Source organism: Giraffa tippelskirchi, chromosome 3 (assembly GCF_054371585.1).
Source record: "Giraffa tippelskirchi isolate mGirTip1 chromosome 3, T2T-mGirTip1v1.2.pri, whole genome shotgun sequence".
Taxonomy (NCBI): domain Eukaryota; kingdom Metazoa; phylum Chordata; class Mammalia; order Artiodactyla; family Giraffidae; genus Giraffa; species Giraffa tippelskirchi.
In genome coordinates this window covers 28,543,875-28,569,064 of record NC_137277.1, presented here as the reverse complement: position 1 = coordinate 28,569,064, position 25,190 = coordinate 28,543,875, and the positions used below count along the sequence as shown (strand labels likewise).

Sequence of the window (25,190 nt, the reverse complement as noted above, 5' to 3'; positions counted from 1 at the left end):
GCCACCTCGTGCACGTCCAGGGACGGCCAAGGTGGCAGAGCTGAAGATTCAAGTCTGAGACTGTAGGGCTCCTGAAGCCTGAGCTATTTCACATCTGGCCATTTATAGAAAAAGCTGCTCACCCAGCCTCAGTCCCTCAGAACCTTCTCGCTGCTCACTGAGCCCTCCTGCCCCAAACTCAAACTCGAACTTGATGAGACTCCCTGCCTTCAATCACTGATGTGGGCAGGCCATCCACTGGGTCTGCTCCTGGGTGTATCCTGGTCACCCCGGCATGACAGTGTGCCAGGCTCCAGAGATGGATGCTGAGAACATAGGTGTCCATCTGCATCCCCTAAACTGCTCACATCGTGAGTGCCCTGTGGTGACTGGCGTGGTGCAGGCACCCCATAAACACCGAGGGATGCAAGGATGAAGGGGGGTGTGTGCCGTGGACACATGTGCATGTTTGTGCTTGTTCAGAGCTGACGGTGGTGAGAACACTTGCCGGAAGCAGAATTCTGCGTCCCTTGGTCTTCCTGGTCAGGTGGAATGACCCTTGGCCACGCTCCTCACTCTGGGGCTCTTACTAAGTCATCTCCAGGAAGGACATGAAGTGCGGGGTGCTTTGCAGCTCACAAAGCCACACCACCCTTGTTCCAGCCTGCCGGGCTCCCCATGCTGCGCATACCCCCATGTGCCTGCAACCTCTTCAGGGCACTGGGCCCCCAAACCCAGGCTTCTTCTCTGCAGCAGGGGCCAGCGCCTGGGCAGAGAGCTGCTCACCACCAGCATCAGCACCTCAAGGTGGCTCCCTGGCTGTGGGGGTAGGTGGGGCAGGGAGGGTACCACAGGATGACTAAGTGGAGCAGAGAGGACCTTCAGGACAGGAAGACTCTTCTATACAGTGCTTTGATGGTGCGTGTGTGTCAGGACGTGATACAGGCCGTACAGTGCCAGGCATGTCCCCTCACGTCAGCTGTAGGCTCCGAGTGATGCTGACCTAAGGGTGTGGGTCTGGTGGGGCTATTGTTGGGGGGCTGTGCATGTGTCTGGGCAGGTATGTGTGTGAAATCTCTGTACCTTCCTCTCAGTGAACCTAAAAGTGCTCTAAAAAATAAAGTCTATTTTTTTTAAGGAGCAATTATTGAACTGTGCACCTACAGTTGATGGATTTTATGATGTGTAAATTATACCCCTGCAACTTAGCAGTGCCCAGTGGGGTCTTCCTGGAAAAGACTGCCCCCCACCATGGCCTCCGCCTGCCTCTTGTTTATAGGAAAACTTTAGCCTCCTAGGTCTTCCCTGAATTCTAAAGAATAAGTTACATCAGAGAAGTGAGTAAATGCAGAAACAATGTGAAGAAGACAAGTAAAACAAAATAATAATAGTTTAGCCATAGAACAAAGCCCAGGATCTTCGGTTCCTCCTCAGGGAACTGGACTGGATCGCGCAGTCTGAACCACGGCCTCTGAGTGCTGCAGAGACTGGACCCCCACCAGGTGGGAGAAGTGCACTGCACACGGCCCACCAGCACGCGGATCCCAGCCTGGGGGCACCCAGAGGTGGATGACTGACATTCTGCAAACACCAGGCTGTCCCCTCACTGCCAGCCAATCAGGGAGCGGTGCACAAGCTCATCACACACCCTATGACCACCTCCCACACCCTATCTTTAAAAACCTTCCCCCATCCCCCACCATCCCACCTGTCATCACGCTCTCCCCTCTGGCTCCAGGACAGCTGAGGCTCCGTGTCTGTCCACTGTCACTGGCACAGGGGTGATGGGCTGGCCTGTGTCCTCAAACGTCACCTGCTGAAGCCCTGACCCCACGGTGGGCCTGATGTGGTCTGACATGACGCTCCATAGTGCCCGTGGGGCCCCAGGGCCCCGCCCCTTCCCGATCAGTCTCCCTCCCAGTGCAGGCACAGCCTCTGGGGAAGGACCTGGGATCAGTGGCTCAGCCAGACCCTCCTTCCTTACAGCAGGCAGCCCCTCACTCAGCCGGGGTTGGGGGACACCCACCCAGCCTTCTCCAGCTCAAGCAGAAGGAGCGGTGGCCGCCTACGGGAGATGAGCGGCCTCATCTTCAGCTGTGGTCGCGGAAGCTCTGCAGGCAGCCAGGCTTTCAGGACAAAACCAGCATCAGACCTTGTATCATCCAGGATCTGGCAGGGAACAAAGGCAGACTTAGCTGCTCTGCTTTGTAGAGATTTCATGAAGGGACTGTCACCGGGCTGTGGGCCTTAAGGAAGGCACCTGGGACCATCCTGGGCTGCAGGGATAAAGGGAGGAGGCAGGGCGTCAGGGCGTTGGGGGAGTTACATGGGAGCCATCTCGGGGTGGAGAGAGGACACAGCCATTGCTAGACTGAGGTCCTGTCAGGGTGGGCCTGGGAGCACCTCTCCCCCCACACCCTGCTGGTGCCTCCTAAGGGCCAAATTCAGCCAGCAGCTGGGCCCACGGGGCCAGAGCAGGACAGACAGGTGGAGGACAGTGGGCAGGTGACCTGTGCAAGGCCTGTGGGGTGGGGGCCGCAGCAGACAGTCCTGTCCAGTGAGCCCACAGCCCCCATCCCGTTACCCTGAGTTCTCCCGCCTCCCGGCAATGCTGGTCAGAGAAGTCCCTCACTCACAGCAAGGGGACTTCCTCAGACTCATAGCCAGAATAAACCAGGCAGCAGGGAGGCTGAGACCCAAGCTCAGGGCTGGCAGCCCAGGCAGAGCTGACGTGACTCAGCACCTCACCTGCAAAGTTACCGCTGCCCAGCCAGTGACCCAGGAGCAGACACGATGGGGGTGACCGGCACTCCAAGAATGGATTCCCCCGCCCTGGCTCAAATCAACACCTTCCACAGTGGATCCCAGGGCAGCAGATTAGATCTGCTAAACCAACCAACCAACCATTCCAGGCAGGGGACCCCCCAAACCCAGGAAGACATGTCCATGCTGGGTGGCCAATATACATGCCCACTAATGTGTCTCTTCAGGACATCCAAGAGTTTCTGTCAGATACCACCTTCAGAGGGAGCACGTGGGGCCAGATTTCTGTCCCTGAAGAGTGCATCTAAACCCCACCACACCCAACAAGCAGACCCATGTGAAGTGCTTTGCTGACCCACATGAAGGTTTTAAGAAAAAACTAACAGGCAAAACCCAATAGGGACCACCTCACTCCTCAATTACCTCTGTCTTTCCTCTTCTGTTTTTGGTGTGTGTGTTCTGGGTTTCTTTGGGGGCAGGGGGTGGGGCCTAGGCTTATTAGCTGTACTCAGCAGAAGTCTTTGATGCTAGAATTAAGACATGTTTATTAGTTTTTTTTTTAATTTTACGTTTTATTAGTTTTGATGACTGATTGTCCATTATTTTTGTTGCTGTAGCCTGTGCTAAAAATAGCTAAAAGCATAGATGTCTTAGGACTAGATTCAGCTGTGTGTAAAAGGAAAGAGCCCAAAGAGGCTTAAACTAGATACAAGTTCCTTTCTCTGTGGCATGAAAGAGGCCTGGGGAAGGGCAGTCAGGGCTGGCTCTTGACCACACCACGAAGTCCAAGGGACCCAGCTCCTCCCTGATCACCCTCTACGATCCATGGGATTGGCCTCCTCCTCCCTGTCCAGCCGCTGTGCCCAGGGACAGGTCAGAGGGCTCAGAGAAGAGGGAAGAGCAGCTGCCTTTGCACCTCATCCATGTGCATCTTCTTGGCCAGATTTCAGACATGTGGCCTCAGCAAGGGAGGCTGGACCACTGGGCTAGCTAAGAACCAGGACCTCACTACTCAAGACTAAAGGAAGAACGGCTCTTGAGAAGAAGGCCACCGTCTCTTGCACAGATTAGGATAAAAGTCCCATTTCAGGCAACCTGTTCACAGCAGAACAATTATTACACAATTATTACGTTTATGATGATGAGGGTGAGTATTCACTACATGGTTACCAACTGTGGGCCCTGTGCTAGGCACCTGGTGTCTGTTACCCAAGCATAGGCCTCTGAAGGACAGACTACTACCACCCTCACCCTCGTTCTACAGAGAAGCTAACTAAGGCACAGAGAGGCTAGGGAACCTGTCCAAAGTCACCCAGCTAACAGGTGGCACAATTTGGACTTGAGTGCAGGCAAACTGGCTCCAGGTCCCCCAGGACACACACAGCTATGAGGAGAAAACTGTCATCGGCTATCACAAACTCGAGGGGCCAGGACTCAGGAGGGAGAAGGGGCAGGGGCCAGTGCTGCTCTTAGTTTGAGCCTTTGCACATCTCATCCTCTCAACCAACACTCTTCCACAATACGCGTGACGTGTGTGATGAACTGTCTGGTCCCTGCATTTGCCACTCCATGTGCAGCCAATACATGGCAGGTGCTCAGAAAATGTCTGACCCACAAGTGGGCCGTGACACCAGCCCACCAGCACTCAAGGCCAAGTAAGGAGAAGCCAGGTGGTTCCTCGGGGAACAGAGCAGGCTCAGCTGGGGCCTCCTCGGGACAAGCCTGGTGTGGCTGGGCTGCACTTTGAGGGTCACAAGCAGCCATGGTTGAGGTCCTCCAGGTGGCCAGAGTCACACTTAACACTCCTCTCAAGTCCAAGATGAGAAGCCCAGCCTCAAGCCTGAGGCCACAGGGAGGCCTGGAACGGGGCGGGGGGGGGGGGGGCAGATTGGCCCCCAGGGAAGACTGTCCTGGAAGCCTGAGCAGAGGCTGGAGCCCTGGGGGAGGGTGCCCCAGAGGCAGAGACGGAGCTGGAGGCTCAGGGGGCAGGACCGGAGAAGGTGGGCTTCAGGGCTGAGGAAACCAGGAGGTGGGCTTCAGGGCTGAGGAAACTGGGAGGAGGTGGGCTACAGGGTTGAGGAAACCGAGAGGGGCCGGGAGAGCCTGAGGTGGGATGGGCCCAGTGAAGGCATTTGGAAGACGGGGTTGGGGCAAGAGAAAGAAAAACAGAGGAGGCCTGTGTGAGAGGGGGAGGGAGGGGGCCTGCTGCAGGGGGCTGGAGAGGGGCCCTGGCTTGGGCTGGCAGACAGCACTTGGACGCCTGCGGCCTGTGCTCACAGCTCAGCAATGTCCCAGCCCTGCCAGGAGACGCCCGGCCCCAGCCCCAGCCCCGGCGCGGCCCCCACATCGGGAGCTCTGGAGCTACCCCCCACCCCACCTCTGCTCCCCGGAATGGGCCTCCCCTCCCCAGAACCTAGACATACCCCCACACCCTCACCCCAGCCTTCCCCTGGACAAAGACAACGGCTAATGAAACCCAGGCCAGGGAACGACAGGGAGAAAATAAACAGACGTGAGCAGGGGGGGCCATCAGGAAGCAGGGCAGGGGCTGGGGGTGCCGGCGGAGGGGTCCGGGGGTGTCTGCGGGGCATGGACGTCCTCTGCACTTTGCCCAGACAGGCCTAATGAGATCCAGGTGGTCCCTTGGCCCAGGCCCACCCCAGGCCCTCGACAGCGTGAGTGGAGTGGGGGAGGGGAAGGGGCGCTGCAGCCGCGGGGCGGGGCCGGGCGGCTGGCTGGGGGCCCAGCACATAACTCTGGGCGGACACAGTCTGGGACAGCAGACACCCAGCCGCTCGGAGCCCAGCTCGCAGCATGGAGGTACGGGGCTGGGAAGAGGGCCGTGTGGGCTGAGCCCACCATTTGCAGAGGGCCCTCACAGACAGATGGGGGCTGTCACAAGCCTGTCCCAGAGGAGGTGGGGGCGGCAGGGCAGATCAGGTGTTCCTGGCAGGGCTGGCTCCTGTGAGGGGCAAGTGCAGGGAGACGGGGGCTCCGGGGCTGGGCGCTGAGCCTCCTCTCCTGTCGCCAGTCCCCCCTGGTCCTGCCGCTGCTGCTACTGCTCTCCGCTGGTCCCTGCACTCCCCAGCTCCTGGGGATCCGGGGAGATGGTAAGCTGCCTTGCTCCTGGCCCGCAGGCTGGGTGACAGGCTGGGCGAGGGGCTGTCCTGAGCCCTCACAGCTGGGAGTGGGGCTGGCTGAGCCTGTTAAGATGGGGCGAGTGGGCACCCCTGACCTAGGGAGGGAGGCAAGAACGGGGAGCGGAGGTGTCCATCGCCTCAGGCCCCTTCTCCTCACCTGCCCCAGCTCTGGAAAAGTCATGCCTCCAGCTGCCCCTGGACTGTGACGACATCTACGCCCAGGGCTACCAGATGGACGGCGTGTACCTCATCTACCCCTCAGGCCCCAGCGTGCCTGTGCCCGTCTTCTGCGACATGACCACAGAAGGCGGGAAGTGGACGGTGAGTGGAGGGGGGACGGAGGACACATCACGTGGCTGTGAGCCTGGGATGATGCTCACAGCAGTGTGTGGGGTGCTGCCACCCCCAAACCCTAGGCGCCTAAGGTAGGTTAGGGGCTGCATTGCATTGTATTGCACCATAACCCTGGGAGCAAGGTGCCCCTTACCAACGAGGGTCCAGAGCCCAGAGAGGTGCAGTAACTTGCCCAAGTCACACAGCCAGTGCCAGACTCCACCCCAGGTGCCTGAACTCCAGCCCGCCGGCTCCCTCCACCTGCTCCTGCCCCCTGGGGCCAGCACGCACCTCCTCATGGCCCCCGCTCAGTACTTTCACAAACCACCTTAGCCTCACAAGATCCGTGCCCGGGTGAGGGCTGTGCCCCTGGCCCCTCAGGCATCCAGGCCCACCCCCTCTGCTCCAGGTTTTCCAGAAGAGATTCAACGGTTCGGTGAGCTTCTTCCGGGGCTGGAACGACTACAAGCTGGGCTTTGGCCGGGCTGACGGGGAGTACTGGCTGGGTAAGGCGGGGCCCGGTGGGCTGGGGGCCCCTAGAGCCAGGTCCCGGCTGACTATCCAACTGCACCCCTCCTTCCCAGGGCTGCAGAACATGCACCTGCTGACACTGAAGCAGAAGTACGAGCTACGGGTGGACCTGGAGGACTTCGAGAACAACACGGCCTTCGCCAAGTACGCCGACTTCTCCATCTCACCCAACGCGGTCAGCGCGGAGGAGGACGGCTACACCCTCTACGTGTCAGGCTTTGAGGACGGCGGGGCAGGTACACTCTGCCAGCTGTGCAGGGCTGGGGAAGGGCACTGGGCCGAAGCACGGCCACACCGCGTCTGGCTCGGGGAGGGACCCTCCCAGGCCACGCTCCTGCCTCAGCTGCCCCGTGACCCTCCCTTCTGCCAGGCGACTCGCTGTCCTACCATAGCGGCCAGAAGTTCTCCACCTTCGACCGAGACCAGGACCTCTTTGTGCAGAACTGCGCAGCGCTCTCCTCAGGCGCCTTCTGGTTCCGCAGCTGCCACTTTGCCAACCTCAATGGCTTCTACCTAGGTGGCTCCCACCTCTCCTACGCCAATGGCATCAACTGGGCCCAGTGGAAGGGCTTCTACTACTCGCTCAAGCGCACCGAGATGAAGATCCGCCGGGCCTGAGGGGCTGGCCCCCTCGCGGCCCGCCGCCCCTGCCCCCACCCCACCCGGCCCTACCGGCAGCTCTGCTGTTCTCAGCACCGCCTCGGCCAGGCCCCCGTGGCTCCAGCCAGATGTCCCCATCACATCCCTGGCATCCACCTCTCGGCCAGGCCCCTGCTCCCTGCCACCTGAGGCTATGCTGCCGCAGCGTCCCAGACCTCCAAAAGGCATCGCGGTACAGCCCGGGCTCAGACCCTGTCCCGAAGGACACGGGGCTGTGTCCCACTTTAGCCAGCTTCCTGACCGCGGCCTCTGCCGGCCGAGCCTGTAGACCTCTCCTGGCATCTGCCAGGCCACCTGCATGTGGCCGTTGCTGCCACACCCCAGCAGTCCCACTGGCTGGCCCTTCGCCTTCCTCCCACCCCCGTGTTCCCCAGGGGTGAGCACCACGGCCCGGCCCCATTGCACTCATGCTCAGCGGCCCCCTGCCTGCCTGACCCAGGCACCTGAAGCGCAACACCCAAACTGTATTTCACCACAGCTCCCACAGGCTATCCTAAAATGCCACAGCCAAGGCGGGCACACGTGAGGTCCCCCCGCCCGCCCCAGGGGTGAGTGTGACCGTGCGAGGGTCAGAGGACTGCCTCTGTGGGGCCGGGAGCAGGTGGGAGTGGAGGTCTCAATAAACCTCAGGACCTGAACGAACTGGCCTTACTGTTGTGCATGTGGATACCTTTGCCTGCCCCCACGACGGCACACTGTCCTCGACTCCGAAAACACACCCTGGAGACAGGCACTAGAGGAGACCTTGTATTTCAAAGGCAACCTTCCGAGGGCAAAAAAACTGTGTCATCACAATAATGTAATAATAATAATAAAATTACAATACTGAAAAGAATCACTCAGGGGAGAGGCTCCCCCTCTTGGCGTGGCTTGTGCTGGCTCAGGTGGCTGCTTAAGGCCACAGGGTGGGTCTGAGATGATTCCCCGACTTGGCGCAGGGCTCGGGCCCTTGGGGACGATCCTGCAGATCTCGGAGCTGGGTCTGCCCCTGGCAGCAAGGCACAGACTGGGGGCCTCAGGGCTCCTGGAGGTCGGGCAGGTCGGCCAGCAGCATGGGGGAGTCCATCTGGATCTCACGCTGCAGGGACTCGATGTCGGCAGGGTTCATGCCGTGGCCCTCGAGCCAGTCCGCGAGCAGGGAGGCTGAGAGCGAGGCTGAGTCTGCCTGGCTGTGGGTGCGGCGGGGAGAGGGGATGAGAGGCTCCTCCTGCAGGGGGAACCCCAACCAACAGCCCTACCAGAACCAGAGACCCACCAGACCCAGAGCCCCACTGGACCACAGCCCAACTCAAAAAAGGTCCGACCCAGCTCTTACCCGTCCTGTGGCCCGTCAGCCACACCCATGTCAAAAGACTGGTTTAGGAATTCCTCCAGGTCAAAGCCAACACCATAGCCAGCTCCACTGCCCTTGGGGGTGCCCGAGAACACAGGGGGCAAAGGGTCCTCCACCTGCAGGGGATGACGGCAACTCAAAACGCAGGCACCACCAAGAGCTGACTGATGTTGGCCGGGTGCCCCACCATGACACCGCCCCACCCATGACCAGGCCTGGACAGCAGCGGTGACAGTGCCAGCCTCAACAAACCCTGAGCGCAGGCTGGGGTCTCCAACAATCTGATCGTCAGCATTAGGCTCTTTCTGTGAGCAAGGAGCAGGTGAGTGGAGCTCAGCTCTCCTGGCACCAGGACACACATGATCTCTCCTGGCCACAACTTCCAAGTCCACCTCCCCGCGTCAGACCCAGGCATCCCTGCGACCAGGCCTCTCCCTCACCTGCGACTTGGACAGCTGCTGGGTCACCAGGGTGACATCAGGTGACTCCGATGTGGAGGGCTGTGGGGGCCCCCCAGGGTCTGGAGGGGGTGGGCCAGAGGGGAAGTAAGGTAGGACACTCAGGGCATTGGGGCCGGGCAGCCCAGGGGGCGGCACCAGCGGCTGGGGGGCCAGAAGGCCGGAGGCGGCGGTGGTCTGGAGTGGAGCAGGGCCAGCAGCAGGTGCAGGGGGTGGGCAGGCTGGCTGTGGCAGGGGCCCAGTGGGCTGGGTGGCAGGGCCAGTGGGAGGGCTGGGGGGCCGGGCTGTGGGGGCTGTGGGCACAGGGGCGGGGGGCTGGGCCATGCGAGTCCAACGCTCCAGCAGGCTGCGGTCGTTGTCGCTGAGCACCAGCCCAGCCAGGGGGTCAGCGGAGGGGCCCCCCGAGACCCCTGCGCCCCGTTCCTTGCGCTCGCGCTCCTGCCGCCTCTTCTCCCGCTCCTTGGCCCGCTCCTGCCGCCGTCGGCGTTTCTCCTCCCGCTCCCGCTGGCGCTCCTGGGCGGTCACCGGCTTCCGAGGCTCAGGAGCTTCCAGAGGGGCACTGGGGCCATCTGTGGGGAGGTTGGGCAGGTGAAGGTAAGAGCCTGTCCAGGCAAGGGGTCCCCCCCTGCCCCCTACTCCCCAGCCAGGCACCTCGGAGCCGGCTCCGCAAGGACTTGAGCAAGGCAGCCTTGAGGGCAGCCTTGGTGTTGTCTGAGATGGCCCCCTCCTTCTTTGGAGGGGCTGGTTCACTGGCTGGTGGGGGCGGCTGCAGGGTCAGATCGATGGTGTCTGGTGCAGGGCCGGGGCACGGCAGTGGGGCTGGCGGAGGGGACTCCATGGCGCAGTCCCCACTTGGAGCCCAGGGGCTGGGCATTTCCACATCGGGGCAGCCGGGCTCACTGGCCACAGGCTGCAGAGAAGGCTGGAAGCGGATCTGCTGGCGGATGCCCTCACGCCGTGCGTGGAAGTCCTCGATCTCTGCCACAATGGCCTCCTTAATGCGCTCCCGCGTGAGGGCTTCACGGTCAAAGGCAAAGTCAAAGGGCGGGGCACAGTCAGGCTCGTCGTCGGGGTCATGGTACTTGGCCAGGAAGGGGTGGCGGAGGGCGGCAGCTGCAGAGACACGGGCGCTGGGCTCAAAACGCAGCATGCGCCCCAGTAGGGAGAGCGCCTGACGGTCGGCGCCCGGGTACACCGTCTCCCAGGGCACGGGCTGGCGCGGTGGCAGGCTCTGGATATAGGCCCGCACCCTCTCAGCTCCCACAGCCTGAATCACAGCCGGCGACGGGGTACCCAGCACCGTCATGATTAGCTGCAGCTGGTGCACGTAGTTTTTGCCTGGGAAGAGCTGGCGCCGGGCCAGCATCTCCCCAAAGATGCAGCCCACGGACCACAGGTCAATGGCCTGCGTGTACTCGTGCAGCGAGAGCATGAGCTCGGGGGCGCGGTACCAGCGCGTGGCCACATACTCAGTCATGAAGTACTGGTGCTCAGCGGGTGAGGTGCACAGGCCACGGGCCATGCCAAAGTCCCCAATCTTGAGCTCACAGTTCTCATTCACCAGCAGGTTGGAGGGCTTGAGGTCGCGGTGGATGACCTGAGCCGAGTGCATGTACTTGAGGCCCCGCAGCAGCTGGTACAGGAAGTAGCGCACATGCTCCAGTGTCAGTGGCTGTGAGGAGTGGATGATCTGGTGCAGGTCGCTCTCCATCAGGTCCAGGACCACGTAGCTGAGGGGCAGGGGAGAGACACAGGCTGTCTTGCCCACACTCCAGCCCCACTGTCACCACGCCTTCCCAGCTCCAGACAGGTCAAGGTCTTACTCTTGGGACTCTGTAGGGGCTGCCCACATGGTATCAAGAGTCTCTACAACTTTTCCATGGACTCAGGTGAAATCACTTTTCTCTCCAGGCCTAGCTTTCCTCATCAGAGAAAAGATGAGGCTGGACTAGACCAGTCTAGCCCCCGGGGTTTAGTTTGGGAGCCCTCTCCGTTGTGTGGCAGTGGCTACTTGAAAAGCTATGATGAAAATTTAAAGGCTTCTGCAATCTGCCGGACAGTGCTCTGTGACTGACTAGTGATGTCTGCTACTGGAATAGTAAAGAACAGACATAGGATGAATATCCTACATTTGCCATGCTATATACTGAGATTCTGGGCTTCCCGGGTGGCACTAGCAGTAAAGAACCCATCTGCCAATGCAGGAGACATGGGTTCGATCTCTGGTCGGGAAAGATCTCCTGGAGGAGGGCATGGGAACCCACTTGAGCACTCTTGCCTGGAGAATCCCCATGGACAGAGGAGCCTCGCAAGCTACAGTCCACAAGGTCGCAGAGTCAAGACATGACTGAAGCGACTTAGCATGCACACATACTGAGATTCTATAAAACTGTCACTTCTACACTTTCTTTAAGGAAATCATATGTGTCCCTGGCAAACCCTTAGGGAGCACTGGTCCTGGAGTTGTGGGACTTTCCCCAGCCTACCCTACATTAGATTCAGCTGCCCTTCCAGAACTTCAGCAGAATGGCTCCAGCCTTCAGAAAAGGTGCCAACTCTGCCTCCCTCCCTATCCCCGCTCCTTACACAGATTTGAACTCGCCATAGGGTACAGTGGGCCTCAGGATGTCCTTGATGGCAATGATGTTGTCGTGCTTGAAGTGCTTGAGGATCTTCAATTCCCTGAGGGTCCGCTTGGCATTGGTCACCACGTCAAAAGCGTTAGGGATCTTCTTAATGGCCACCTGCTGGCCTGGGGAACAGGGGAAAAGCAGATGCTACCTGGGATAGCTGGTGAGCTGCAGAGTAGCACATAGCCTCTTTCAATATGCTATGCATGTGACAACAGCTACCACAGAGGACCTACTATGTGCTGGATCCTGTGCTCAGCACAGTAGGTACATGACCACATCTCCCCTTCACCTCCGTCCCGAGGCAGGTACTCACAACTCAAAGTCACAGACATGGAGACCTGGGCACAGTAATTTGTTGTACACACTGCACAGCTAGTTAGTGGTACCTCCCTACACTCTCTGCATCTCAGGCCTCTTCATCCCACCACCAACTCGATGCCCGCTGTCTGCTCCAGAACACACTCCGGGGAACCTCCATTCTGATCTCACCCGGACTGTCACCTTTCTAAGGAGGAAGCAGACTGCTGTGCTGGCAGAGCCACCAGAGTTTCCAGAGCCCCGAGCCCAACACAGAGGCCGGCCCACAGACAGCACCCAACCCCTGCTTGCTGACTTGGCTGCGATTTCATATCCCAGCTTCCCTGCTGGCTGCTGGGGACACGGCGGGTCCCACCCCCCGGGACCTGGTTCCCACACATGCGAGCGGCCGGGCGGGTCGCTCACCGGTGAGGCGGCGGCGCGCGGAGGACACCACCCCGTAGGCCCCGTTGCCAATGGTCTCGATGATCTCGTACTCGTCCCCTACGTCGAAGGTCACGTCGAAGGACCGCGCCTTCAGCAGGGCCAGGTTCTTGGCCGCCACCGAGGCGGCGGTGCCAGCGGGTTCCGCCTTCACCGGCCCGGGGGGCTCCCCGGAGCCGTCCTCACCGTCGTCCTCCTTCAGGGGCTCGGCCATGGCGTCTGCGTGGACACGCGGGCGAGGAGGGGCCCGGGCCCGGACTCAGGGGCCCCTCGGAGGCTCCAGACCCGCAGGCCGAGCGGCACACACAGCCAGCGTCCCGCACGCTCGGGAGCCCCCAGCTCAACTCCGCGCGGGACGCGGGGTCGGCGGTGGGGGAGGCGCCGCGAGGCGCGGTCCAGGAAGAAAGCGAGGGGCGGGGCGCCCGCTCTTCTTGGTCCTCACTAGGCGGATGGTGCCTCACCCCGACGCCGCACTGGCCCTCGACGCCGCCCGGGCGTCCAGTCCCCGGGTCGGGGTTGGGGGGAGTGGGACCCGAATACCCGCTCCCTCAGTGGGTCTGGCCGCCGCCACCACCTCAGCAGAACGCTCAACTCCGCCGGTCTCCCGCCCCGCCCCTCAAGACCACGCCCCTCAGGCTCTGACCAATCCCTGAACGGCCTTTGCTGAGGTGCCCACCCCTTCCACTTGCTCCTCCAATCCGCGCCTACCTTCCGAGGAAGCCTCGCCTTCACCCGCGCCCGCGCCGTGGTCCAGTCTCCAGGAGGGAACAACCCAACCCGCGCTCGGCGCTTAGCCGGGGCGCGGCCGCCTGGCTCAGTCCTTGGACGCAGGCGCGCCAGCAGTCCCGGGCGCCGCGAGACTGCGAGGCACCGCCTCCTGCGTGCGTGCGCGCGCATCCGCTCCGATCTTCCAGGTCCTCTCAGGTCAGTTGCTTGTGGCCTTGGGATCTTGGAGGGCTGAGGTTACCGGTTGTTACCATCACTCAGTCCCCCTCCTTTAGGTTCCTCTTCCCTTATCAGCCCCTATCAGCCTGGGGATTGCGTCCCTCATTTTCCCGATGGGCCCCGGGAGCCCGGCGCTTGGGAATGCGTGGTCCCAGGTAGACGGTGATCCGTCACATCCAACCAGAGATCCCAGTCCTCCGGATTCTAGAGCGTCGGCACTAAGCTGCCCTGACTTCCGGTATCTGGTCCTCTCAGCTCAGCTTCCGGCGCCCCGGGCTTCGGCCTGCGCTTCGCCAGCCTCGGCCGTGAGCCTTCCGTGGGGCGGCTCCGTCCAGCGATTCTCGCGCTGTGGCTGCAGGGCAGCGGGCAGGACCACAGGGTCAGCTGCGCCTGGAGGAGGCAGAGCTCCGCCGGAGCCAGTGCCCTGCCGATCTTCAGAGTCCGCATTCGACCTCGCGGCGAGTGCGCGCCCAGCGCTGACCCTCTGCGTCCCGAAGTGGCTCGCGGGAGGTCGTGTGTCCTCCAGTGACAGACGATAAAGAGCCAGGGGGCGGGGAGCCCAGGAGTTAGGCCTGAGGGCCCTAGAGAGGGTCCATCCCTTAGACCGGAAAGGAATTTTGTTTACATTCCCCACTGTTGTGGTGGTTTCTTTTTCACTAAAACATACTTACAGGAAGTGCCACATAACGTAAGTGTATGAATAAGTTCACAGACTGAACATATCAGTGTATCGAAGTCAGGTGGAGGAAAACAAAAAAAATCCAGAACATTACCAGCCCTTCAGAAGCCCTTTCTCTTTTCTGGTGGTTACAACTTCTGTTAACTCTTTTCCATACTTTGGGGGTTGGGGGTTGCCGTGAATTCTAGGAGGTTCACTGGGGCCCATACATTAAGATGGAAAAGTGGAGACTGCATTTTAAAAATACAACGTCAGGGAAAATGTCTGGGAGCATAAGGTCAGCTCTAGGACAAATAAATACCTCATATTTAGACATGGAAAGATCACTTGGACCTCCTGAGTTAACTACACATTTGGTTCTGGTTTTCCTGAAAGCATAGCAAAAAGCCAAATTCTCTGTTACATGATTTGCCTTGACCATTAATAAACCATATTCATGGGAAGAGAACATTTTCTGCACTGAGTTCTGAAAACATTTCCATGATGGCCTTTCCTTAAGTGACACGGTAGACAACCTTCCTTAACTTGGATGTATGTGTGCATTAAGTTCTGCGGTGTCCATCAGTGAAAAGAGAGAGCATAAAACTGCAGGGCCCAGAAACATGTCTTCTCAGGGAACCCGATGGCCAGTTCTGTGACAATCTGGTCTGCTAAAGGAATAAAGCATAAGATAGCAGAAAAGACCCATACATTTTGAATGCTATAAATACTTTAGAAATATTTCAGCTAGGATTGGTATACAAGTTACAGACGATTCAACTTTCTGTCAAAACCTCCCTGTTTCTCATTTACTTTTTTTCTTTTTTTTTATTAAATTAGTTTATTTTCTAATTTTTAATTTTACAACATTGTATTTGTTTTGCCAAACATTGACATGAATCCACCATGGGTGTACATGTTTTCCCCTTCCAGAACCCCCCTTCCACCTCCCTCCCCATCCCATTCCTCCGGGTCATCCCGGTGCACCAGCCCTGAGCACCCTGCATCATGCATTGAACCTGGACTCTCATTTACTTTTTAAAAAATATTTTACTTATTTGTTTGCACTGAGTGGTCTTAGTTGTGGCACGTGGGCTCCAGAGCATACAAAATCAGTACCTGCAGCATGCAAGCTTAGTTGGTCTGGGGCATGTGGGATCCTACCTAGTTCCCTAACCAGGCATTGAACCCACCGTTCCCTGCATTACATTGCAGATTCTTAACCACTGAACCACCAGAGAAGTCCCTTCATTTACTTTTGAATCCACCATGAGCTGCTTTACTTCTCCCCCTACTAGACCCTGACTCTGTCCTGAGAAAGTTGTCAGTTATCTAACATTCTCTAGCCTTGTCTTATGAGCTTACTTCATATGACACAACTGACTACTTCAAGAAAAAGTCGTTTCATGTGGCTCAAAATTCAAATCATAATAAAAAGGTTCAAGTGAAAATCCTGGTCGCACGCCAGGTGGCTGATTTTATAGTTTCCTTTTGGGCTTCCCTTGTGGCTCAGCTGGTAAAGAATCCTCCTGCAATGTGGGAGACCTGGGTTTGGTCCCTGGGTTGGGAAGATCCCCTGGAGAAGGGAAAGGCTACCCACTCCAGTATTCTGGCCTGGGGACATGACTGAGCCACTTTCACTTTCATTGGAAGTAAAAAAGAAACAATAAAAATCCGAAACACGCAAATACAACTATACATTCTTATCCGCCTCCCCTTGACAAGATACAGCAAATCATTTACACTTTTCCTGAAATCATTAAGTATCAAAAACCAAAGGGATCTCTCATCCTCCTTATAACAGCTTTTTTTTGAGATACAATTCACATACTGTAGAACATTTATAATGTACAATTCAGTACATGAATTTAGTAGGTTCACAGAGTTGTGCAACCATCACACGACCCAATTTTAGAACATTTTCATCATCTCAGAAGAAAGCCATTAGTCACTCCTGATTTCCCCTCACCAGCCCCTGGCAATCACTAATCTACTTCCTGTGAGCCCATGGCAACCACTAATCTACTTCCTGTCTCCCGACTGGCTATTCTGGATGTTTCAGATCAATGCAATCGCACACTCCGCGACCTTGAGACCTTTTGTATCTGACTTTTTTCACTCAGCCTAATGTTTTCCAGGTTCATCCTTGTGTCAGAACTTCATTTTTATTTTTAAAGCTGAATATGTTAAACTGTATAGATAGACCGCATTTGTTTATCCCATGATCAACTGATGGACATTTGGGTTGCTTCCACTTTTTGCCTGGTGTGAATAATTGTGCTCTGGACGTTCACGGACAAGGTTTGTGTGGACCTAGGCTTTCTGAGCTCTTGGGTACAGATCTAAGGGTGTGATTGCTGGGTCATATGGTAAATTTTTTAAACATTTTGAGGAACTGCTGAACTGTTTCCTTTAGTGGTCGCACCAGTTCACTATCTCCTCAGTGTATTTGAGGGTTCCAATTTCTCCACATCCTCACCTACACTTATTATTTTCTTATTTTTCTTTTTTAAACTGTAGTTATCCTGGTGGGTATGAAGTAGTATGTCATTGTGGTTTTGATTTGCATACTCTCATGAGGAGAAGGCAATGGCACCCTACTCCAGTACTCTTGCCTGGAAAATTCCATGGATGGAGGAGCCTGGTAGGCTCCAGTCCATGGGGTCGCTAAGAGTCGGACACGACAGAGTGACTTCCCTTTCAGTTTTCCCTTTCATGCACTAGAGAAGGAAATGGCAACCCACTCCAGTATTCTTGCCTGGAGAATCCCAGGGACGGCGGAGCCTGGTGGGCTGCTGTCTATGGGGTCACACAGAGTTGGACACAACTAAAGCGACTTAGCAGCAGCATGACTAATGATGTTGAACATCTTTTCACGGGCTTGTCAGCCATTCTTCTTTGGGGAAACGTCTGTTCAATGTCTATTCAGTTCCTTTCTGTTTTGTTTGTTTGTTTTTGGCTGTGTTGGGTCTTTGTTGCCTCAGAGCTTTATCTCTAGTTGCAGCAAGCTGAGGCTACTCTCTGGTTGTGGTGTGCCGGCTTCTCATTGCAGTGGCTTCTCTTGTTGCAGAGCATGGGCTCTAGGGCATGTGGGCTTCAGTAGTTGCAGCATGGGCTTTAGGGCGTGTGGGCTCAATAGTTGCGGTTCCTAGACTCCAGAGCATAACAGGCTCAATAGTTGTGGTGTAGGGGCTTAGTTGCTCCATAATATGTGGAATCTTCCCACTGGCACGCAGATCCTTTACCACTGAGCCACCACAGAAGCTCTCATTGGCATTGAACCCACTTTTATTTTTATTTAAAACTTTATATAGACTTTATTTAAAAAAAACCTTTATATAAAAACTTTTATTTTTATTTACATATTTGTTTAAAATTTACTTAAATTTTTTACTTTTATTATTATTTTTTGTGGTGCCACCATGCAGTTTGCAGGATCTTAGTTCCCTGACCAGGGATTGAACCTGTGCCCTCAGCAGTGAAAGCTCAGAGTTCTAACCACTGGACCAGCAGGGAAGTCTCACCTCATTCTTTTTTACAGCTGCATAGTACCTCTTTTCAAATATAACCTATTTAACCAAGACCCTATAGGTGTACACTACTACTTTAAGATTTTTGCTCTTGCAAACAATGTTGCACTAAATTATCTTGAACACATCATTTTGTGCACTGCAAGTTTAAAATACCCAGAAGTGGATGTGTGCCAAGTTAAAGAGTATTGCACTTGTGATTTTAATAGGTAATGTCAAATTTCTGTCCTTGGTTGTTGTTTAGTTGCTAAGTCATGTCAGACTCTTTGCAGCTCCATGGACTGTAGCTCACAAGGCTCCTCTGTCCATGGGATTTCCCAGGCAAGAATACTGGAGTTCAAAATTAGGAAAGGAGTACATCAAGGCTATATATTGTCACCCTGCTTATTTAACTTATATGCAAAGTACATCATGCAAAATGCCAGGCTGAATGAATCACAAGCTGGAATCAAGATTGCCAGGAGAAAGATCAACAACCTCAGATATGCAGATGATAATACTCTAATGGCAGAAAGCAAAGAGGAACTAAAGAGTCTCTTGATGAGAGTGAAAGAGGAGAGTGAAAAACCTGGTTTAAAACTCAACATTCAAAAAACTAAGATCATGGCATCCAGTCCCATCATTTCATGGCAAATAGGTGGGGGAAAATTGGAAACAGTGATGAATTTTATTTTCTTGGGCTCCAAAATCACTGTGGACAGTGACTGCAGCCACAAAATTAAAAGATGCTTGCTCCTTGGAAGAAAAGCTATGACAAGCCTAGACAGCATATCAAAAAGGAGAGTCATCACTTTGCCAACAAAGGTCCGTATATATAGTCAAAGCTATGGTTTTTCCAGTAGTCATGTATGGATGTGAGAGTTGGACCATAAAGAAGGCTGAGCGCTGAAGAACTGATGCTTTGGAACTGTGGTGCTGGAGAAGACTCTTGAGAGTCCCTTGGACAGCAAGGAGATTAAACTAGCGAATCCTTAAGGAAATCAACCCTGATTATTCATTGGAAGGACTGATGCTGAAGCTGAACTCCAATGCTTTGGCCACCTGATGCAAAGAGCCAGCTTATTGGAAAAGACCCTGATGCTGGAAAAGATTGAGGGCAAAAGGAGAAGGGGCCAGTCCTGGAGTCTATTCCCCATGGAAGGGCTATAGTCTCTGTGTCAGGCCTGAGGGAGACCTCCTCCAAGAGGGCTGACGCCACATGCCACACCTCCCAGGACTGCTGCTGCTCCTGTCCCCACAGCAGGCCACTGCTGACCCATGCCTCTGCAGGAGACCCTCAAACACTCACAGGAAGGTCTGGCTTAGTCTCCTGTGGGGGTCACTGCTCCTTTCCCTGAGTCCTGGCACACATAAGGGTTTGTTTGTGCCCTCCAACAGGTCTTCCTTCGCCTTCTCCCAGGGGGAGTCACGGTCCCTGTTCACGGCTGGGAAGTGGGCTCAGCAGGGCAGGGGTGTGATAACCTAAGAGCACACAGTGTGGGTGGGAGGGGTGGGGGTGCCGTCTCTGCCCCCAGGACTCCCTGTGCCTGGCTCCACTCTCCATACTGACTAAGGCCAACAGCCTTGAGTCACCTAGTGAGTAGCCGGCCCCATGCAGCCCACACCCAGATCTACAGAGGCTATGGAAGCTGCTCTGGGGCCCTCTTGTCAGCCTGAAGCCCCTCCCCCTTTCCCTTCCCCTAGTAGACATGCACTTATCTTGTTAGACAGAACTTTGTCACATGGCCACCCCCTGCAGGGGTCTGAGAAATCAAATGCTTAGGCACATGGCTGCCCCCCAAATCAGGATTTGTTAGAAATGGAGAACAGACATTGAACAGGTAGAAGGGCCAGAGTCACATCTTCTGGTCTAGAGGACAGGTGGGTGATGCCCTAGTCCCCAAAACCAAGACAGGACCTTCTCAAGGACCCTGGAGACTGGGAGGCTGAGTTCCCTCACTCAAGGTCCACAGCCTCCCCAAGACAGACCAGCTCCCTCTGTCTCAGCCCTGAGGGGGTCAACACTCCTTCCCAAAAGTGGCAGGGGCCAAGAGTCCCCTTGACCCAGAGCCCATAGTGCAGGTAACAAGCAGTGTGGCAGGGGTGGGTGTGAGGGAGGTGCTGGCCAGCAGCTTGGACTGCCCCTTGACTTCCTTCAGGACTGCCAAGCCCTCCAGGCCATACACAGTCACACTGTGACACACACACACTAGTACAGTCACAGCATGGTGCTCACATGCCCTTGTAGTCCATTTAGGTTCCCAGAACACGGACACATGCCCACCCAGGACGCACAGAATTCAGGGGCACCACTGTGCACACAATTTGGCTGTTAACCCTACTCCAGTCCATTTCTCTCCACTACCCTGAGCTTCTATCCAGCACCCAGTGCTCTGTAGACGTCTTCAGGGGATGCCCCACAAGGCTCCCAGGCCTGTGACCACTGCCACGTTCACCAATGCCCTGGCCGGGCCCCCATCTCACCCGCGTGCTGACCGACCACTTCCACACTCGCCCCAAAGCCAGAGCCTCAGTCACTCACCACATCACCAAGCACATGCTCCATGCAGGGCAGTCTCCCGGGGTGAGGGGTGGGGGGCAGGGGAAGGGGTTGACTGTGAACACGACATGTACAAATCGCTGCACTTGAAGAACTCAGATTTAGCCTGGAAGAGGACAAGAAAGTCAGTCACTGAACTACAGTATCTTGGGTGACAAGCCCCAGGCATGGACCCAGGAAGGGCTGATAGGGGAGGAGATGGTGATTTTCCATGGAATGATCAAGAAAAGCCAGCCAAGATGGTGACCTTGGAGCAAGGATTTGAAGGGGGGAGCAGGAAGGAGCCCCATGTGGACGGAGCAGCAGGAACAGCATTCTGGGCAGATGGAACAACAGACGCAGGGCCCAGAGGCAGGGTGTGCCTGGCCTGTGTGAGAATCAGCGAGGGGGCGGTGATCGGGATGACTGCTCGCTGCCTGGTCCCAGCTGCCATCACTTCTCGCCAGGACCTTTGCTGTCATCACTGAGTCACTGTCCTCTTAGCCTCCTCTCGCTGCTGTGATTTCCTCCCTGCCCAGCAGCCAGAGTGACCTTTCAACAAACACAGATGAGGCTTCAACAAACACAAGATGGGTATCCCCATCTTGTGGGATCAAGTCCACGCCCCAGGCCCGCGAGGCCCTGCTGGTGGAGAGTGGGGGACAGATGGAGGAAGTGGCCTTCGTGATGGGACTGGCTGCCTGGAGGTCAAGTGCAGGGCGTGGTGGCAGCCCCAGCTGTGGTTCCTGTGAGGTCATCCCCTTCATGCATTTTCCTGATTTCCTCTCTCAGATCTGCTGGAAAAGCCCCAAGGAAACCGCTGATGGGTATGTGCAGCCCAGGGCAGCTGAGGTGTGGGTTGTCGGGGAGCAGGTGGTGGGAAAGCTCCCGAAAGGGACCAGCCTGGGTGAGCTGCTCAGCAGCGGTGTGGCCCTGCCCCTCTTCTGGCACCTGTGGGTGGGGCTGCAGACAAAACATAGGAGGCCCTGCTGTGCTTGAATTTCAGATACCCGATGAGCAGTTCTTCAGTTGTGGAGGTCCCACCTGCATCCTGTGTTTTCCTTTGCTGGGTCTGGCAGCCCTACAGGAGGACCACACGCACCTGCACACTGGCTTCCCAGCTACCCTGGCCCCAGGTCTTGGCCCCATGTGGGGACCAGAGACGCCTGGTGAAAACCCAGTGGCTTCACATCTCTCCTGGGCTCCCCCCAGTACTTGGAGGCCTCAGTGACCTGCGTCGTGTGCACTGTCAACCCACCTCCAACCCTCACGGCATGCTGGGGAAGTACTCTCTGAAAAAATAAAGCCAATAAAATGTAAAGAATGGAAAGTCATAATTTTAGCATTTCTCAGTTTCTGTAGCTGATTTCAAGCCATCAGCACGTCGCCGGAGGCCGAGTTGCACACAGTTCTCTGTGAGTCAGCGCAGGCTGTGCAAGCCAGTGCCCGTCAGCCTCTCTGATCCTCGAGCACATTCTGCCCCAGGGCCTTTGCACCAACAGTGCTCTCACTGTGGCATGGGAACGCCTGCCCCACACCTGCACAGGACTTGCCCCTTCCCTGCTTTCAGGATGTTGTGCACCATCCACAATAACCCTCTCCTCACTCTCCAGCCCTCTTCTCTGCTTTATTTTTTTCCTCATAGCAGCTCCCACAGTCCTAGATTATCGAACAGGTTTACATGTTTGTCTCCCCACTAGAAAGTCACTCCATGAGGGCAAGGGCCATGCCTGTATTGTTTTCCACTTAACTCCAAGCACCTAGCCCAGTGCCTGGCACACAGTAGGAGCTCAATAAACACCTGCTGAGTGAGCAATAACTCTCAGCTCAGTAAGCTTGGCTCCCATGACCTTGATGTTTATTTTGTGCATTGGTTGGAGCCACTCAATACACCACACCCCCACAGGAGCCAGCTGGACACACAAACTTCAGCCCCGCTCCACTCCCACTCTGCTGCGCAGCCTTGGTGAGCCTCTCTCCATCTGAGGCTCCTGGATTTGTCCCCTGTGAGGGAGGATTAACTAATAACTTCCACCTCCTGAGCTACTGTGGGCACCACGTGGCTGAATGGATGGGAAAGCACTTTGCAACTTATAGCCACTAAAATTTAGGAGCCCCCATCCACCCCACTATTTCTCAGAAGGAAAGACATTTTGTAGTTATTAGAAACATCCTAGAGCTGTCAAAAGTCCTCACAATCAGCTACACATGATGTAAAACCATAAATCATTCAGTAACAGCTTTTTAAAAAAAATCTAGTAGAAAACTTGACTTTTCATTATTTTCATCAAGTAGAAGACTGAGGAAGTGACCTTAACAAAGCAATCTCCACTTAGAGCGAGTCCTCTTGACCACCATGTGGAGATGTTTACCTGGCTCTGTCTTGTCTGGCATACTTTTTTTGAAAAAACTCATCTTTCTGTTGTCCCTTCCCCATCCTTGAGGACTTCAATACATTTCAAAATGATGCCAGGACCTCCCTGGTGGTCCAGTGGCTAAGATACCAAGCTCCCAATGCAGGGGGCTTGGGTTCCATCCCTGGTTGGGGAACTAGATCCCACATGCCACAACTAAAGACCCTGCATGCCACAACAAAGATTGAAGACCCCAGGTACCACAACTAAGACCCCATGCAGCCAAATAAATATTTTTTTAAAAATGTCATTCTAAATTCTCCCAGCTCTCAGCTGTCTCTTCCTAGGGAGCCTCTCCCACTGTCCCCTGGACCCCATCCCCCTCCACTCAACCTCCTGTCTCTTTCTGAGCACCCGGAAGGAGTGATGTCCCAAAGGAAGGAACCATCTGTCCAGGACCATGCAGAGTGGCTGGCATGTGCCACCCCCTCCCATGAGCCAGTCAGGCCATGCCTCTGCCACCTCAAGACCCAGATGAGAGATTAGATAACAATGCCACAAATGAGCTTTCTCTGCCCTACCTAACATCATCTAAAAATTCACCCAACGTGATAAAATTAGGAGAGTTCAAGGAAACAGAGATTTCCCAGCTGTGGACCCCAACATCTACAACCAGGGCTGGTTTCTGCTGGTAGGTGTGGCTTCCAGCCATCGGCAGGCACCCGTGAGGACAGGCTGGGTGTGTTTTGATCAGCTAGACCTCTGATCAGGTTGGTTGGGGTTTGTGTTCTGTGAGTTATTCAGCATTTTAAACGCTGCCCCTTCCTCAACAATTGCCTGGGACCAAGCATGCCTCATTATCCCCTGGATTACTTCCACACCTGAACTCTTACGTTTCTGGAAGCTGCATCTTTCAGCACAGCAGGAAAACAAAAGCTAGACGTGGAGATGTGCTTGTTGAGACCAACAGCAGCAGCACGTGGTTCTCCGTGGAGAGGAGAATGGGTGACTCGACGCTCGTTCTAACTGCATCCTCCCTCCTATCTCACCTGAGCTCAAGCTCCTAGGCTCCCTTGCAGCTAGAAGAGGCCCCAAACCCCAGTTCCAGCTACTGGGCTATGCAGGATGCCCTGTCCTATGCCAAGTCCTGCTGGGGATGCCCAGCCTCTCCCTCTGCTCTGCTTAGAACATGGCCCTGTACCTGGAGCTGAACCGGCGGTCTTGTCACGAGGACAAAAGCCACGTGTTAAGCAGGTGGGGAGAACCAGGTCCCTGGTGGCACAGCTGAGCTGGCGTCAGCTCTGGGCTGTCTTGATTTTGAGACAAATGAGCCTTATGTACTTAAACCCTACTTGGGTTTTCCGTCACATGCAGCCTAACCGGCATGCCATGCACCCAACATGTGAACTCCTGGCAAGCTTCACTTCTCTGCCTGGCTTTGGCTGATGTTGAGTTTATGTCCCATGGATTGAAAATGAATGGTTTTTAAAGACCTGCAGTGTTTCCCAGAGTTTAGCCTGCAATTCAACTTACTGTCTCCAAGCAAGATGGACACCAACTGCATCACCGCCTTCACAATGGGGACCATTGATCCCCTCTGCTGAGCCCCGCGAGGTCAGGATCTTATGACCCTCGGTTTCCTGGAAACTGAGACTCAAGAGAAGTTGAGCCATAAGCCCAAGGTCACACAGCCAGTGAGGCGCAGAGCTCAAATTGGAACCCAGCTCCCCCTGCTGGTTAAGCCCTGGAAGCAGTGGCCCCCGCATTTCTCCCTTGAACTTGAGGTGGAAGGAAGCATGCCCATCCTGGGGCTGATCTGGAGAGGCCAGGGATCCCCCTGGCTCTTCAAGTGACTCAGCAGGAAAAGGACAGTCCAGGCCAGGCCCTCATCTTCCCAGTGAGACACTGAGGCCTGGAGAGGGGCAGTGACCTACTGGGACCACACTGCAAGCTGGGGACAGGCTGGAGACGAGACATCTGCCTTGGGCTGTGCCCTGACACAGACCTACTGATTCAGCTGTGCTGCTGGAGGCTGGGGTCCCTGAGTTCCCCGACTCCGAACTGCCCTCTGGATGGAACCTGAGGGCTCAGCCCTGGCTTTCAGCGTTCTAAGGTCCCTCCCGGAGGTCCCTCTCCTCTGCCCACTTGTTCACTTACTCATGAGTTCACTCAACAAGCACTTAGTGAGTAGGTGCTCGGGCAGTTGATTGTGGTCCAGGAGCCCGGTCAGGCCACAGCCCCTCTGTGGTGGAGAAGGCCCCTGCCCAATAAGGGCTTGTCTGGAGGACAGGACAGTCGTCTGGAGCTTGACGCTCAAAAGGAAGGTCAGATGGAAAGGGTGGAAGGAACAGCCTGTCCAGAGACCTGCAATGCACTGAATTAAGCCTTTAAAAGGGGTTGGTTTGAGGTTATGTGATTTCTACCTCAATGAAAACCAAGTATATGTAATTTTAAAGGTGGTATATGTGTGCAGGCACCCAGTACCACGAGGTTGAGAGGAAGGGGAGATGGGCAGCAGCAGGGAGGGCTGAGGGACCCGACAGACCAGAGGACCTGGGCTTTGTCCCTGGTGACACACAGCTGCGGGCCTGGCCTGTGGCCCATCCCACAGGGA

The 25,190-nt window shown here is 55.9% G+C and overlaps 2 protein-coding genes and 1 long non-coding RNA gene across 7 annotated transcripts; 2 read left to right on the top strand and 1 right to left on the bottom strand.

Annotated features, from left to right (window-relative positions):
• The first annotated feature begins 5,520 nt into the window (after positions 1 to 5,520).
• Positions 5,521 to 8,048, top strand: MFAP4 (microfibril associated protein 4). The gene is made up of 6 exons (XM_081583617.1): positions 5,521 to 5,562; positions 5,774 to 5,852; positions 6,049 to 6,203; positions 6,625 to 6,721; positions 6,800 to 6,982; positions 7,117 to 8,048. Exons 1-6 carry the CDS (start codon positions 5,557 to 5,559, stop codon positions 7,362 to 7,364), a joined length of 768 nt encoding a protein of 255 aa, XP_081439743.1. The 5' UTR covers positions 5,521 to 5,556; the 3' UTR covers positions 7,365 to 8,048.
• Positions 8,049 to 8,140: 92 nt separating this feature from the next.
• Positions 8,141 to 17,371, bottom strand: MAPK7 (mitogen-activated protein kinase 7). Of its 5 annotated transcripts, none has more exons than XM_081583598.1 (7): positions 13,280 to 17,371; positions 12,554 to 12,790; positions 11,784 to 11,949; positions 9,849 to 10,927; positions 9,180 to 9,766; positions 8,722 to 8,855; positions 8,141 to 8,575 (listed from the first exon to the last, which is right to left on the bottom strand). In XM_081583598.1, exons 2-7 carry the CDS (start codon positions 12,783 to 12,785, stop codon positions 8,422 to 8,424), a joined length of 2,352 nt encoding a protein of 783 aa, XP_081439724.1. In that variant the 5' UTR covers positions 12,786 to 12,790; positions 13,280 to 17,371; the 3' UTR covers positions 8,141 to 8,421. The 5 variants fall into 5 exon arrangements, with proteins under 5 accessions (XP_081439724.1, XP_081439727.1, XP_081439726.1 ...); XM_081583601.1 differs by having other exon boundaries at positions 11,800 to 11,949; XM_081583600.1 differs by lacking the exon at positions 12,554 to 12,790 and having other exon boundaries at positions 11,800 to 11,949.
• Positions 16,221 to 21,527, top strand: LOC145543124 (uncharacterized). Its single transcript, XR_014080451.1, has 3 exons — positions 16,221 to 16,475; positions 21,015 to 21,049; positions 21,229 to 21,527. It is a non-coding gene; the product is annotated as an uncharacterized LOC145543124 (long non-coding RNA).
• Positions 21,528 to 25,190: the final 3,663 nt, after the last annotated feature.